Source organism: Mirounga angustirostris, unplaced genomic scaffold (assembly GCF_029215605.1).
Source record: "Mirounga angustirostris isolate CCGP_5_RB_7025 unplaced genomic scaffold, mMirAng1.0.hap1 SCAF_13, whole genome shotgun sequence".
NCBI lineage: Eukaryota > Metazoa > Chordata > Mammalia > Carnivora > Phocidae > Mirounga > Mirounga angustirostris.
In genome coordinates, this window is record NW_026991721.1 from 84968653 (window position 1) to 84985863 (window position 17211).

Below are 17211 nucleotides of genomic sequence, written 5' to 3' on the forward strand. Positions count from 1 at the left end.
TCCCAGATGGGGGGCAGAAACAGCAAAAATGAAGGCAGATCCATTACAGCCTAGAGATGGAACTATTTCTTCTTCAGGGTCTTGAAGGGAGCTGATGTGAAGACTATCTCGCACCAAAACCTTATATTGTGTGTGTGTGTGTGTGTGTGTGTGTGTACCAGCTAAGTAAAAGCAAACGTGTGCTCACCTTATGGTTAAACCTTGTCCAGGCCTCGTTACCGGTGCATAACCAGGTATTACCTTCAATTGAGGGTGTGGATGGTTCAGACCCTTTGGCAACTCTGCAGAACCCTATGGGTAGACTGGAGGCCAAAGAGGAAGAGGATGAGGATGAGGATGAAGATACTGAGGAAGATGAGGAGGAAGATGGTGAAGACACAGACCTGGATGACTGGGAACCAGATCCCCCTCGGCCCTTCGACCCGCATGACTTATGTAAGTACGAGCTGTTCCTTTTGAGTGTGTGTGAGCACGGGAACGCAGTTAACATTTGCTGGGGGCTTCCTGTGTGCAGACCCAGCGCTCCCCGCTCTGCACGCACCATCCTGCTCAGTCCTCACAACAGCCTGTGAGGGAGGCACTGATGCTTTCTCGAGGGTTCTGATTTTACTGGTGGATGAACCAAAGGTCAGAAGAGGCTGAGCCACCTGCTCCGTGTCACGCGGGGGTGAGTGATGGCTCAGGCACGGAGCCTGTCTCTGACACCAGTGCTTGAGCTTGTCAAGCCACTGTGGGAAGTTGCTCTGGTCCTGGAATATTCCTGGAATATTCTGCCGTTTCAGCTTTAACAAGTTGGCTCAGCTGCCTTACCTCTCTCTTCATAGCAACCTTTTAAACATGCCTATTATGTTCCAGGCACCCGTGTTTTACATTTTCTTTATTTTTTTTTTAAAGATTTTATTTATTTGACAGAGAGAGCCATAGCGAGAGAGGGAACACAAGCAGGGGGAGCGGGAGAGGAAGAAGCAGGCTTCCCGCGGAGTGGGGAGCCTGATGTAGGGCTTGATCCCAGGACCCTGAGATCATGACCTGAGCCGAAGGCAGACGCTTAACGACTGAGCCACCCAGGCACCCCTGCTTTACATTTTCTAAATTGTTTAATGCTTTCCATGGTCTTACGGGAGGGTTGGTAGTGTTCCGTTGTTTTGAGAGTCAGGGTTCAAACTGAGCTGGGTCTGGCTCCCGTGTACACCTGGATAACTACAACACTTGCTGTCTCTCTGGACTGTCTGCTTTGGGAGAGGGTGGGAGGGTTCCTGCTTCCACCTACCAAATTATCGCTTCTTTCCATCGATTTTCATGCTTATATGGCAAAGTGCTTATCTCGTTTGTTTGAGTTACTGAGGCTGTTTGGAGCTCTGTGGTCTCACCATATCTCCCGGGACCTTCTGTGTGGTGATGGTGAAGCCTGTTTGCATGGGGCTGGCATTCACCTCCATGTGCAGTAGAGAACTTGCTCATTTTATTTTTCCTTGAATTCATGAATTTTCACGGCAACTCCTTAGTCAAATACGCATACAGTGACTTTATCTTACAAATAGTAATACAAAGTAGCTCTCCGTTATTGGAGAATTGTAGAAACTGGAAGTACCCATTTCCTAAGCTGGGTCATCACCCAGCTGGAGTTGGGTAAAATACAGTTGGCTAATTAAATGTGTTAAAGGTCATGAGTATGGTGCCTCTGGGGTCCAGGCACTTTTCTCTGTTTTGTGGCCATTTCCATCAAGTTCTGGCGGTTAGTTTACGGGATAGGTGCTGCTGGGAAAGAGGGAGTGAGTGTGGATGCTTAGTGCAAAGTAATGACTCCTGGAAGGAGCTGAAAATGGATCCTGTCTGGGCTAAGCTCTATCATTCAAGACAATGAAGGATAGAATGCTAAATTCATTCATTTTAGCATTATCTTCACATGATATGCGTTGAAGTCTCAAGCCGTACAGTGCTTTTTCTGTTTGAGTTAGACATGCCTCGACACTGAGGCTTCTATGACTTCTTTTGAAGAAACTGATTAAATGGTATTGTCAGAGTTTTTTTAAATAGATTTACTGAGATATAATTTACATACTCTAAAATTCAACTGTTTGTCTTACCAGATTTTGCAGCATTTATCCTAATAAGCTCTTCTTTTTTCTTTTCAGACCTGTTATAATTGATTTGTAAATTTACTGGGCTACTATTTGACTTAATCTCCAGTAGAGAAATAAGTCACTGCCTGTGTATTATTTTTGGCAGGCACAAGCTAATTCTGTCTCATTTTAGAGGAAGAGGACAGAATTTTATTGGTCTATGAAAGCTAGCATATTACAGCTGAATGAATAGTGTAATTGTAGGAGTTAACTGAATTTTGGAATTTGGGGATTTTTCAGGTTAGAACTTCGTACCTGAGATCAAGTGATGTTAAGGAATTTGACTTTAAGATTTTCTTTCTTTTGCAGGGTGTGAGGAGTGCAATAATGCACATTCTTCAGTGTGCCCAAAGCATGGCCCCTTGCATCCCATCCCTAACCGGCCTGTGCTCACTAGAGCGAGAGCGAGCCTCCCCCTGGTCCTCTACATCGACAGGTTCCTCGGAGGGGTGTTCTCCAAAAGGCGCATTCCTAAGCGCACCCAATTTGGCCCTGTGGAGGGACCCCTCGTCAGGGAGTCTGAGCTGAAAGACTGTTATATTCATCTGAAGGTAACTTACGCTTTATCATAGTTCACTCTTGTTCTTAATAACTTTTAAAGGGGCATGTGTTTTCCTACTGGTTCTCTTAATTCAATTCTATAACTGTTTGCTAGTATTTTTCTTTCTTTGCTTTGTTTTATTTTTTTTGTTTTTTCTGCTTAATTTGTTTTGAATGGAAACATTTTCTCTCTCACCAATAAATTGGAGATTGCAGTCTCAGTCCCCTAAGGCATTCTATGAGTAATTCTGAGAGTTGTTGTTCTTAGGGGCTATATTAGTCTGCCAGAGCTGCGGTAACAAATACCACAGACTGGGGGAGCTTAAAGAACAGAAATTTATTTTCTCACAGCACCCGAGCTGGAAGGCCAACAAGGTGGCAGCAGGGTTGGTTTCCCCTGAGGCCTCTCTCCTCGGTTTGCAGACGGTCTCCTCTCTGGGTCCTCATGCCTTTACTCTATGTGTGCACGTGTCCCTGTTGTCTCTCCCTGTGTCCTGATCTCCTTTTCTTGTAAGGACACCAGTCAGATTGGGTTAGGACCCACGCTGATGACTTAATCACCTCTTTTAACTTATTTACCACCTTAAAAGCTGTATCTCCAAATATAGTCACATACTGAGGGGTTAGGACTTTAACGTATGAATTTGGTGAGAGCACAACAGTCCATAATAGGGGCTTTGACAACTTTTTCTTTTCTTCTTCAAATGTAGACTCATGTAATCTGCTAAGTACCAAAAATTTCAGGAAAACCCTTTTCAGTTTTTGAAACAGGTCTGTTCTGTTGAATCTTTTGTTAAAGAATAGTTCACTGTATGTTAAAGTATATTTATACTGATCTCTCTTCTTTACATTTGATGCTTTTGCTTCTGTCCAACCCCTGTGCTGTCTGCTTCTTGGAAAGTTACCCTGGAGAACCAAGAAAGAGTAGCGGGAAGGGATACTATTTGGGGTGTGTTTTTTGAGAAGTCATTTGCTGTCATGGGGAGGTTTTCTTTGGTGAATGCTCAAGATCTTCAAGAAAGATTATTACTCTGTACAGAGAAATACGTATCACAAGGCTACTCATTATTAACGAATGCAGTTGAATCCCTGAAGTAAGCAACTTGTAAGGAACTAGAGAGTATTTTGCTTGTATTTCCTGGCTTATTTATAGTATTTTTTGGTGTGTTGGTTAATGATGAAGCATCAACTGAAGCTGTACGATCAGATTGTTAACTTGAACATTTTGCCAGGTGATTCTGATCCAAATGAGTCTTCAAAAAGTGGCCTTTTCCTTTTACACTTGGCAAGACACAATTCCTGGATCTTTCTAGATATAAAAGGAAGAATCAGGATATATGGTTAATTTCAGGAGTGGTATTTTGTATATTACTACGTTAATGTATATCATATTAAAAGTTTTGTTTGTTTTTATTTTGTTTTTTGGTGTGGCTTTTTACTTTCTCTTTTGTTGTAGGTTTCTCTTGATAAAGGGGACAGAAAAGACCGAGATTTGCACGAAGACCTGTGGTTTGAATTATCTGATGAGACCCTTTGTAACTGGATGATGTTTGTACGTCCAGCCCAGAATCACCTGGAGCAGAACCTGGTGGCTTACCAATATGGCCACCATGTGTATTACACCACAATAAAGAATGTAGAACCCAAACAAGAACTGAAGGTACAGTGCTGGTTCAGTGGTACCTTTATTAGGAATAGTGACCATTAAATGCCTTTATGATTCTTTTTTTTCTCGGAAGGGGGGTTCTTACAAAAATGGTCCTTTCCTTATAATTCACTTACTTATTGAGTACCTGCTATGTACAGTACATTTACAATAATCCCATAAAAAAGCAATGAAAAGTACATGACTTTTGTGTCTCTCAAAGGCCTACACTAAGGCATTCAGCCCAAGGGTAAAGAAGTAGTTGTGTTTAGGGAGCAGACTGGTATTTGTGATGGAGTGATTAAAGTTGGGGGTCACTTAACGTTATTTACACACTCTGAAGAAGAATTAGTTGGAAACAGGAGATCTTATAAAATGGAATTTAGATGGACCAGTTAGATTCCTTTACCTGAATGCTTCATTTTACCCTAAGAATTCTATGCACTGACTTCTGATTTTAGAAATATGTTCTTTGGAGATAACTCTAGGAATTTGTCTAAATATTAACTTTTTTTTTTTTTTTTTCTATATGACAGAGAGAGACACAGCGAGAGAGGGAACACAAGCAGGGGGAGTGGAGGAGGGAGAAGCAGGCTTCCTGCGGAGCAGGGAGCCCGATGCGGGGCTTGATTCCAGGACCCTGGGATCATGACCTAAGCCGAAGGCAGACGCTTAACCATCTGAGCCACCCAGGCGCCCCTAAATATTAACTTTTGATGACAAAATTAAAATTCTGTTGTAATTCTAAGGGAAAATTCCTGATTAGATGAAAAAGAGATGAGAAATGATTTTATCAGTACATGAACACTGAATCGCACAATGCTGCAATGTGGTAAAAGTGACAAATAGATACCTCTTTGGGGGAGAACAAAGACCTAGATTTTGTTCAAAAGCTATACAAAACCTGTGTCTTTGTAGAAGGAGCTTCATATCTCACATCATCTATCCCAATAAATTCTTGATATCCAAGTGAATACTTCTTGGCTGTGGAGGGGAGATTATGTTCTCTCCTAAGGAGTAGATAGAACTGTAGAGGTAAAGACAGGCAGAAACAAATAAGAATATAATAGTTTAGTGTAATGAACAACCAAAACACTAGATGAAAAGGAAGCAACAGAGTGGGAGAAATCTTTGTAATACATGTTAAAAGGTTTAAAAATAAAAACTGAGGGGCGCCTGGGTGGCTCAGTCGGTTAAGTGGCTGCCTTGGCTCAGGTCATGATCCCAGGATCGTGGGATCAAGCCCTGCATCGGGCTCCATGCTCGGCGGGAAGCCTGCTTCTCCCTCTCCCACTCCCCCTTCTTGTGTTCCCTCTCTCGCTGTCTCTCTCTCTGTCAAATAATAAATACAATCTTTAAAAAAAAAATTAATTAAAAAAATAAAAATAAAAACTGAGGGGCACCTGGGTGACTCAGTCAGTTGAGCCTCTGACTCTTGATTTCAGCTCGGATCATGATCTCTGGGTCCTGAGATCAAGCCCCATGTCAGGCTCTGTGCTCAGCACGGAGTCTGCTTGTCTCCCTCCCTCTGCTCCCCACCCCCCCACTTGCTCTCTCTGTCTCTCAAATAAATAAATAAAATCTTAAAAAAAAAAAAGAATAAAAACTGAGATGGTTGGGTTGGGTGTCTGACTTTGGCTCAGGTTGTGATCTAGGGGTTGTGGGATCAAGCCTCATGTCTGGCTCTGCGCTTGGTGGGGAGCTGCTTGAGATTCTCTCTCTCACTCTCCCTCTGCCCCTACCTCCTTCAAATAAGTAAATAAATCTTTAAAAAGAAAACAAGAATGAAAACTGAGAGAAAATAACCTCTAACCCCTCTGGTATCCTCATGGACACATGAATACTGGGAATAGACTTTATTTGGAGGAGAAATCAATAGTAAAGGTCAAAATTTTTTCCAATGTTAATAATTTTAAAACCCTTAAAACAACTATGAGTTACTGTTTTTGTTAATTTAAATTACCAAAAATAAATGGATGCAGTACAGTGAATGTGAGGGTTTAAAATATAGGGACATTTGTCACAGAATTGCAGTATTTTATAGAATATTTCTGGCAGTGTATAGTAAAAGTGTTCTTGGCTGAATAAACCTAATCCTTGAAAATTAGTCTGAGGAAATAATTATAAACAAAGATAAAGCTAGATACATTTAATTTTGTAATGCTGTGTTTCGCCAATTCAAACACCAGTGACTTTAAGATGAACCATTATTTTATACACCATTAAGAAAAAATATGCTGCTATTTAGGCTAAGGTTATAGTGCTTATTTTTATCACCAAAAAGAGTAGTTTTCTACTAACTGCAGGAGCTGTGTTAGACTTATTTAGAGATAATTTTGAAATCCTATCACATTTCTGCATACTTAAAAAGGCACATATAAGCAAAATAAATTGGCTGACATATAAACTGCCTTGTGTACAGTCTAACTTTTTTTTTTAAACTGAATCACTGTTTTACTTTGTCATTTGTGTTTTGTACATCTCTCGTCTTCTGTGCCATCAAGGTATTGATGATGCTGTATTATTTTTAAAATAAGTGATCCACTGTTGCCTCTGGGGTATTTTTCCAAATGACGGATGGTGTTTCTGTACAAGTTTTGACCCTGTGTTTTCCCACTGACTGAACCCATATGTGTCTTTTTTCTCAATTGAAACACATGTCTTTGGAAGTTAAGTGACTTTTGATTAAGTCAGTAGGAAGTTTCCTGACAATTTGATATTTGATGTATTAACAGAGGTCCTACAAGGTGATCACACCAGCCTTGTATCCATATATATATATATATATATATATATATATATATATATATATATATTTTTTTTTTTTTTAATTCTGAGGAAATGGCTTTTTTTTTTTTGGTCTTCTTTTGTGTTGCTCGTCAAGTGTTAACACGTCATGGAGTGCCAGAGCGACAGATAACTGAATGAGATGAGAACAGTGCAAAGAGCTTGGCTGGGTTTGTGCAGGAGCAATGAGCAGCAAGTAAAAGAAAGCCACATCACAAGAGTGATTGCAGAATGCCGTGGAGGTGGTTTTTGAGATGCTAAAATATGAAAAATATACATTTTTTAAAAAAAGATTTTATTTATTTATTTGAGAGAGAGAGAATGAGAGAGAGAGAACACATGAGAGGGGATAGGGTCAGAGGACAAAGCAGACTCCCTGCCGAGCAGGGAGCCCGATGCGGGACTCGATCCCCGGACTCCAGGATCATGACCAGAGCCGAAGGCAGTTGCTTAACCACTGAGCCACCCAGGCGCCCTGAAAAATATACATTTTGAAGTTGATGGACTAGGGTAGAATTTATAACAGCAAAATGATAAACTATCTCAAAATCCAACTATAGGTCATGGTCAAGTAAATTACAGAACATAGACTCTGGCATAGAATATTATTCCACACTTAAAAATGGAGTCTCCATATAAATATTTCCTTATAGTTAAAATAGTGTTCCATAACAATTATACATGATTAAGTCATTTAGCGATGAACATATTGAACTCCTACTGTGTTTCAGACACTAGGAAAAGATAGACTGGTGTCTGTGTTCAGGGAGCTTGTACTCTAGAGGGGAAGTGGGCGGAAGGATGTAAGTAAGCAAATACAGTTGACGCTTGAACAAAACAGAAATTAGGGGCACCGACCCCTCGGGCAGTTGAAAATCTACATGTAACTTTTGACTCTTAAAAACTTAACTGTTAATAGCCTACCACTAATTGGAAACCTTACCAATAACATAAACAGTTGATTAACACAGATTTCGTATGTTGTATGTATTATATACTGTATTCTTACAATAAAGTAAACCAGAATAAGGAAAATGTTATTAAGACAATCATAAGGAAGAGAAAGTGCGTTTATGGTACTGTACTAAAAAAAAATCTGCGTGTAAGCGGACCCCTGCAGTTCAAACCCCTGTTGTTCAAGGGTCAACTGTAATAACAAATAGTGGTTAAATGCTATGAAGGAAACAAATGGCGCAAAAAGAGCAGGTAGCAGGAAAGGGACCAGTTTACAAATGCTGGAGAGGGAAGGCTTTGCTGAGGAGACAATAATGAGGCTGGGGACTATGGAACGGGAAGGGAGGGACCAGCACTGTAGAAGGGTTCATGGAGGCAAAGGGGAAGAACCCAACACTCCCGATGGTAGGCCAGCAAGGACAAAGGTTGGGGTGGGAAAGACCTTGGCTTGTTTGAGGAGCTTCAAGCAGACTCTCTTGTTGAAAGGTGGTAAGGGAGAGTGATAAGAGCTGGAATGGATCATAGCGGCCCTTGGAGCCCATCATCGAGCCTTGCAGGTTTTTTATGAGTGAGAAGCTGTTTAAGCATGAGAAGGATGAAATCTGATTGCGTTTTAAGACACCCTCTCTGCTCTTGTGTGAAGAATGGGTTGGCGGGAGCAAGAATGGAAAAGGGGAAGCTCACTAGAAGACCATCCAGGCAGGAGCCCATCTGGGCATGGATCTTGGTGGCAGAAGCAGAGATGAAGAACATCCGAGCAGTTCACAGCTCTTGCTGAAGGATGACAGAAGAACACTGAGAAATCTGAGATAACTTTTAGGTGTCAAGTGAGAGCAGCTGGGTGAAAGGCAGGGTATTTATTGAGATGAGGAAGATGGGCAGGGGCGGGGGTGCAATAGGGAAGCATCTAGAATTCACCTCTGGACATGCCAAGTTTGAACTGTTTATGAAACATGCCAAATACCAGGTAGGCAGTAGAATGTATGTAGAGGGAATAGAAAGGGAGAGCCTGGTATGGAGATATTAATTTAGAATTGGTTGGAAATGGATGGGATCACTTTAGGGAAAAATAAGAAGGCCCTGGACTTGGATTAAGCTTTGAGGAAGCTTAGAGAGGAAGAGGGAGAGGAAGGAGAGCCAGATGAGGAGACTGAGCAGAAGTAGCCAGCGGGGTAGGAGGGAGGGAGAGACTCAGGAGGGCGTGGTCGCATTTGAAATCATCCTCGGGGATCCCAGCAAGAGCTGTTTGGTGGAAGTCACAATGATTCCAGCTGTGTAAAAACCCATGTTTACATACAGATAAAACAACCAGAAGAGGTATGTTTTATTTTGATGAAGAGACTATTAATATTATCTCTTATGAAGTTGTTCTAATAACAAAAACAATTTTTTTAAAAAGGAAAAAGAAAACACACAGTGAGTGTGTCTTGGCAAATGCACTTCCTGACTGACCATCTGGTGTTAAAGAGATCGGCTCACAGTGCGATTTTTTATTGTTGTTGTTTGTTTGTTTTTCATGGGTTGTGGGAAAGCCTGAATTGTTTTGTGTAAGCAGGAGAAAGAATGTAAGCATGCAAAGAACATCTGGTGATGTCCTTTAGTTCTTCATGATGTACTTGGTTCTTGCAGGTGTGGTACGCTGCATCCTATGCTGAGTTTGTGAACCAGAAAATTCATGACATCTCTGAGGAAGAAAGGAAAGGTGGTTGGACTTTCTATTTTCTATTTTCTGTATGAATTCTAAATTGTATCTATTACATCATTATGCAACCTCCAATTTTCCTATCTCAATATATTTAAAAGAGTCTAGTATTTTTTTTTTTTTCAGCTACACATCCTTGTCTAATCCTAGGATTGAATGACAGTGACATATTTACATTTCTTTCATGGGTGTCTGGAAAATAGTATTTAATATAATGAAAACCTCCAAATACTAAATTAGAACCTAGACCTGAGGACGATCTCTATCTAGATTTAATCATCTCTGAGGACATTAGCAAGGCAGGCATTGACTTTGTTTTTAATGTAAATACTACTGAAGTATAATTTACATACAAAAAAGTGCAAAAATTGTAAGTCTACAGTCCAGTGAATTTTCACAAAGTGAACACACCTGTGTAACCTGTACCCAGATCAAGAAACAGAATGTGGCCAGTACTCTGGAAGTCCCTTGTGCCTTCTTCACTCTCAGGTGTAACTAATATCCTGACTTCTAATACCATGGATATTATATGCTCATTATCAAACTTCATATAATTAGAATTATGTATGTTCTGGGAATCTTTTGCTCGACATGTTTGTGAGATTTATCCATATTGTTGTATATTATTGTAATGTGTTCATCCTCATTGCTATTTGGTAGTCTAGTGTATGGCTATACCATAATTAATGCATCTGTTTCACTGTAGATGAAAATCTGGGTTGTACAGTGCAACTCTGACACTTACCTGGGTTAGGTCACATTGTGCAGATTAAGGGCCGAGTCTTTCACAAGACTCTTCCCTTCAGATACCAGCTACAAGCTCTGGCGTTCCCATGCCACCTGCATTTCTGACCAACTAACTACAATTTAGGGAGCTAGAACCTCCTTAGGCTTGATTTTCTAGAATGACTCACAGAACTCAGAAAAGTGCTATACTTATGATTACAGTTTTATTATAAAGGATACATATCAGGACCAGCCAGATGAAAAGGTGCTTAGGGCAAGGTTTGTGTGGGACCCAGATATGAAGCTTCCATGTCCCATGTCACCTCTGTGGCACATTGATGTATGGTTACCCAGGAAGCACACCTGAGCTTCAGTGTCCAGAGGTTTTATTGAGGCATCATGACAGAGGCATGGTTGATAGAATCATTGGCTGCATGATTGAACTTACTCTGCAGCTCTTTCTCCCTGGCTGATACCACCTGGCTTAAAGCTCCAACCCTGTAATCAGATGGTTTGACTTTCTGGCCCAGGCAGCCCCCATCTTGGGTCATATTAGGAGAAACTCACATATGGTCAAAGACTACCATGAATAACAACGACACTCCTGTTATGTGGGATATTCCAAAGACTTAGAGGTTGTTTGCCAGGAACCAGGGACAAAAGCCAGCCAAATTCTTTATTATACAACAGGGTTGTTTCTAGTTTGGGACTATATTGAAGAGTGCCACTGTGAACATTCGTATACATGGCTTTCTTTTTTTTAAGGATTTCTTTTTTTTTTTTTTTAAAGATTTTATTTATTTATTTGAGAGAGAGAATGAGAGAAAGAGAGCACATGAGAGGGGGGAGGGTCAGAGGGAGAAGCAGACTGCCTGCCGAGCAGGGAGCCCGATGCGGGACTTGATCCCGGGACTCCAGGATCATGACCTGAGCCGAAGGCAGTTGCTCAACCAACTGAGCCACCCAGGCGCCCGTATACATGGCTTTCTTTTAGTGAACATGCATGAGTATTTTTGTTGGTGCGCATTCAGGAGTGGCATTGCTGGAATTGAATGTGCCGATAGTCACCTTTAGTAGATACTTTAACATTTTGTTAAAATAATTATATTGGGCATTGACTTTTAAGGGTTTTTTTGTGTGTGTGTGATAAACGAGGCCTTCAGCTTATGAACCCTGGATCAGAATCACTAAGTTATCTGGATACAGATTTCCATTGTAGCACTTCCTATCTTTCCAGTGTGGTGAGGCTGTGTGTGTGTGTCTGTTGGGGCGATGGGAAACGGTCCTGTGACAGAGTTTGGTCCTTTGATGTCTTACATGAATATAGAAGAAAATAAGATCCTAGAAACTACTCTTGTCAAAGTGTAGCCTTTGATTTTCTAACAAAACAGTAATGCAAATAGCAGACACTATGTTTGTGAGCACCAGGCTACGTGAGATGAGAATGGTGGGGATATTGGGCATTTGAGTTTTATTGCTGTCCATTAATCATCAGCCATTATGATTTCTCTCCTGTGACTGCAGTTCTTCGTGAGCAAGAGAAGAATTGGCCCTGCTATGAATGTAACCGCCGATTTATAAGCTCGGAGCAGTTGCAACAGCATCTCAATTCCCATGATGAAAAACTTGATGTGTTTAGCAGGTATCAGAAGGTTTTGCAAACTTAATTGTTAAAGGTCCAGATTCATTTCCATATTGTCAGTAAGCTAACGAGTGTTTCTGTGTGTAGACAGGTAATCAGGTGGGCTGCAGATGGAAATTTCTAATCTGTCATTTCCCTTTGCCTGCCCCCATCCTCATCTACTATTGATTTCTTTTCCAGCATAATCAGAGTACCCAGCAATAGGAGATCCTTCCCCCTTAATTAAGCCTCCTCTAAGAGATTCTGGGATGGGAATTCTTTTTTTTTTTTTTTTTAAGATTTTATTTATTTATTTGAGAGAGAGAGAATGAGAGACAGAGAGCACGAGAGGGAAGAGGGTCATGAGGGAGAAGCAGACTCCCTGCCGAGCAGGGAGCCTGATGCGGGACTCGATCCCTGGACTCCAGGATCATGACCTGAGCTGAAGGCAGTCGCTTAACCAACTGAGCCACCCAGGCGCCCCTGGGACGGGAATTCTTGAGATAGCATACACTCTGCATCTCTGATTTACAAACTTTTTTCAGAAGTAGGATTCCTTCATCAAACTAAATTGTAGGTTTCATTCCATTGTACAAAAAAGATAGATAAGAGAGAATCCTTTTTTTTTTTGCGGAGGGGGGACCAGATCAGGTAGGCCTTATGGGTAATGGTAAGAAATTTGGATTTTATTCTAAGTGTAATAAGAAGTCTTTAAAGGGTTTAGATCAGGGAGTATCTGTGATGTGAATTATTTGTTGAAATGTCATGCTGGGTGAACATTAAAATGTCACTTTTGCTTTCATTGAATGAAGAGCAAAGACAGGGAGTCCAGTTGGAAGCTATTTTAACAGTTCAGGTGAAGAAGGAGAGTACTTTGGAATGGTGTGGCACCAATGGGACGGATGTAGGGTTGCCATCTTTTACCAGATTCGAAAAGAGAGGAGATGGTATGACACGGCGTTTGGTAAAGTGGGAAGATCCGTGTTCTAGGGAAGTACAGGATGACTGCCTGCGATCATACTGTTAAGAGCTCACTTGAGGTTCATGGTCATGACGTTAGAGTGAGACCATTAGCATGGATGTATGTCATTGTCCAGCTTCATCTGCTGCAGTGATGCCCTTGCCGAGCAGCCCGGGAATGGGATTGCCCAGGGTGGTGGTTTCGCCAACACAGCGGGAGTGATGGAACAGCAGTGGGGATGGCCATCAAGAGCATATACGAGGGAATGATTACAGGGGTGACTTTGGAGTTTATGCATGGACGAAGGAAGAGAAAACATCAAGAGGATGTAGGACTGCAAACAGGTGACAGAAGGACTAGAGGGGAGGTGGTAGTGAGATGCAAGGATTGTTGAGTCCAGGTATTTGAGGGTGTGAGCTAGAAAGCTAGAGATAGCATGAGAGTGGGCGCTGCATGGAATTGGGGTAAGGTGGGGGGCTCTGTACCTACCGAGGATAACGAGGTCTAGGATATGACCATAGGAGTAAATGTCTGAGGTGGGTGGAGGGCACAGTGAGAGTTAAATCACTCCCTGTCAGGTGTCTCTAGAATTCTGTTCATGGCTCTATTACAGCACTTTCTATATTGTGATGTTTTTTGGTTTGTGTGTTTGCTGCCTCTGCTAGACTTCTGAGGGCAAGAACTGTCACATATGACTTGTCTTTATTGCCTAGCATGGGATGTGCGTGACACATGGTATATAAAAATATTTGTTGGCTGGCTATTAAAAAGAAATTTGAGACAATTAGGAAAATTTGACCTTTGACTAGATTTAATAATACTGAGCATAATGGTATTGTGGTATATACATATCCATATATATATATATATATATGTATTTATATGTTCCATATATATATGGAATATATAAAAAGGAGTCCTTATATTGTAGAGATATATTTGTGGAAATATTTGCAGATGAAATGATGGTCTGGGACTTACTTCAAAATAATCTAATGTGTATGTGTGTGTGGGAAACAGCAGGGGGGTGGTGTATGGTGGAATAAAATTAGCCATGAGTAGCTAAGTATTGAAATCAGGTAATGGGTACATTGGGTTCATTATGTACATTGGGTTCTACATTTACCTAGGTTCAGAATTTTCTATAATAAAGAGTCTTAAAAATTCTGGAACAACATATAATTTTTATTAAGTTGCTAAATAGATAAGTGGAGGAATAAAACATGATCTGATCGATTTTATACATATCTCTCACACACATCTTTTTTCTCTTCTCTTCTCTTCTAATTCCAGTATAGTTAATATCCAGTGTTATATTAAGTTTCAGGTGTACAATATAGAGATTCAGCAGTTCCATATATTACTCAGTGTTCAAGTAAGTGTACTCTTAATCCTCTCACATTCATCTTCTTTTTTTTTTTTTTTTTTAATTTATTCGTGAGAGACAGAGAGAGAAAGAGAGAGAGGCAGAGGGAGAAGCAGGCTCCCAAAGAGCAGGGAGCCCGATGCGGGACTTGATCCGAGGACCCTGAGAACATGACCTGAGCCGAAGGCAGACGCTTAACCATCTGAGCCACCCAGGCGCCCTCACATTCATCTTCTAAAAGAGATTTTAATGATATGCTTTCTGAATTCCTTTATTGAGGAATATTTATATGCTAGAAATCTATTAAATAAGATAAAATTTACTTGCTGTTTACTAGGTATGTTATGGAACAATTGAGTTAGAAATTTGTTTTGACCTGCCAAAAGCTTATAGCAAAACAAGAAAGTTCTTTTGAATCTAGTTGCATTTCTTGGAAGGAATAGGAAGTGAAGCAAGGGGAAAAGAGGGAAAGAATGGAATCTTGTCTCTAGGAACATGCTTACGGCTTAGCATGTTCTGTCCTGTCTGCATTTCTCACATCATTTCAGAGATATGTTTGTGCTTACAGAATTTTCAGTAACAAAATGGTGTCAGTGCTCTGAGTTTTTTTTTAAGATTTTGTTTATTTATTTGACAGAGAAAGAGACAGTGAGAAAGGGAACACAAGCAGGGGGAGTGGGAGAGGGAGAAGCAGGCTTCCCACTGAGCAGGGAACCCGATGCGGGGCTCGATCCCAGGACCCTGGGATCATGACTTGAGCCGAAGGCAGATGCTTAACAACTGAGCCACCCAGGTGCCCAGTGCTCTGAGTTTTTAATAGCTCAATTTAAGACATCTCTGGGCTATATAGATGGCAAGGATGAGATATTTAGAAAGTGTATATTATCAGGGCGTCTGGGTGGCTCAGTCAGTTAAGCAGCCTACTCTTGATCTCGGGTGGTAGGATTGAGACCTACATTGGACCCTGCACTCAGCATCTGGAGTCTGCTTGTCCCTCTCCCTGCCCCTCACCCCACTTATGCATGCTTACGCTCTCTCTCTAAAATAAACAAAAAAATCTTTAAAAAAAATCTTTTAAAAAAAGAAAATGCATATTATCAAAATGATTGTTCCTAGTAGAAAAAAAAATCAGAAAAAGTAATAGAATGAGAGGAAATCAATATTTGGGGCTCATCAGCACCAATGAGGGAAAATATTTGTTAGGGAGTACTGTGTAAGCATGAATATTTATAACCTAATCTTTTGTCCCCAGAACAAGAGGCAGAGGAAGGGGACGAGGCAAGAGGCGATTTGGCCCTGGTCGACGGCCAGGACGCCCTCCAAAATTTATCCGCTTGGAAATAGCCAGCGAAAATGGGGACAAATGTGACGACGGGACACAGGTACTGGGGGAGGAAGAACTCCTTGTTAGATGCCTGCTCCAGGAACTTGTAACTATTACCAGGCTTCAATACAAATGCCTCCTGGAGGCTGATGGTCCTGCCATGTCCGCACTTGGCTGCTTGTTAATTAAAGATGACTAGGGGAAGGCAAGAAGAATACGTTTTCAAAAAAACCAGAACGTATTCTTGAATGTTACAACAAAAACCCAACTTTGCTGCCCTCAAGATTTGAAATTGGGGGTGCCTGGGTGGCTCAGTCAGTTAAGTTAAGTCTGACTCTTGATTTTGGTTTAGGTCACGATCTCAGCTCAGGTCGTGATCTCTCAGGGTCATGAGATTGAGCCCCATGTTGGGTTCTGTGCTGGACGTGGAGCCTGCTTAAGAATCTGTCTCTCCCTCTCCCTCCCCCTCCCACCAGCCACCAAAAAAAGGAGTTGAAATTGTCCAAAGATATTGTTGGGGGATGCTGTTTAATCAGTTTAAACAGTTAAAATGATCTTATTCCAGAAGAGTTCTCCTGTCGGTCTTCTCCTCATGAAGTGATCTGGAATATCTCCCAGTTTTACATCCTGTGGATACTTACCTAATCTTGGATAGTTTTCCCAGAAGGAGAATATTTTTTTAAATCTAGAGATTTAAAAAATAAGCGGCAATTCTAAATCTTAGCTGACACTCTCTAGCGCGAGTCTCTATCTAGCTGGGGAAATAATTCCTGGTTATTGCAATTTCAGGACTTGCTACATTTTTCCACCAAGGAGCAGTTCGATGAGGCTGAGCCAGCTACTCTGAATGGGCTGGATCAACCAGAACAGCCCACTCTCCCCATCCCTCAGCTGCCACAGGAAACCCAGCCTTCTCTGGAACACGAGCCAGAAACTCATAGCCTACACCTGCAGCCCCAGCACGAGGAGAGTGCGCTGCCTACCCAGAGCACCCTGACGGCCGATGACATGCGCAGAGCCAAGCGTATCCGAGTAAGTGGGAAGCAGAGCTCCTCCCTCACGAGGTGCTGCCCTTTCTCCAGTCGACTGGCTTTCTAGGTGCCATGTTTTCCCAACTTACTCACCATCTGCTTTGAAATCGTGCAACTAGCCTACCACACACTCATCCCCTTATCTAGGAATAATGTATTATCTACTTCTCAGTGTCTTTGTGTCCTGTGACAGGCTGGATGGCTGGTCCTAGATTCCATCAATTTAGTAATGACACAGAAGCCTGGCTTTTGGCAGCTTCTGGACTAGTATAGTTCAAGTAGGGTAGCTCTCTGGATCCCTAACCTCACAGATTGGAAATGGGGAAATAAGTGTGTTTAATTATAATAATTATTTACACCGAAGCCACTCTAATCCATGCCTAATGATGGCTCTCAGATTAATTTCGGGTAAATGAATTTGGTTGTCTACA

At 41.4% G+C, this 17211-nt stretch overlaps 1 protein-coding gene across 2 annotated transcripts in view; it reads left to right on the forward strand.

Moving 5' to 3' along the window:
* PRDM10 (PR/SET domain 10) overlaps window positions 1-17211 on the forward strand; it is a 104851-nt gene that overhangs the window by 56485 nt on the left and 31155 nt on the right. For both annotated transcript variants that reach the window (XR_010407030.1, XM_045894693.3), the window contains exons 5-11: window positions 210-435; window positions 2433-2674; window positions 4120-4323; window positions 9679-9751; window positions 12002-12119; window positions 15678-15807; window positions 16539-16781. Coding sequence is in view for 1 of the 2 variants with exons in the window: in XM_045894693.3 (XP_045750649.2) it covers window positions 210-435; window positions 2433-2674; window positions 4120-4323; window positions 9679-9751; window positions 12002-12119; window positions 15678-15807; window positions 16539-16781 (1236 nt within the window). In the remaining variant the exon portion in view is untranslated. The remainder of the gene's footprint in view (window positions 1-209; window positions 436-2432; window positions 2675-4119; window positions 4324-9678; window positions 9752-12001; window positions 12120-15677; window positions 15808-16538; window positions 16782-17211) is intronic.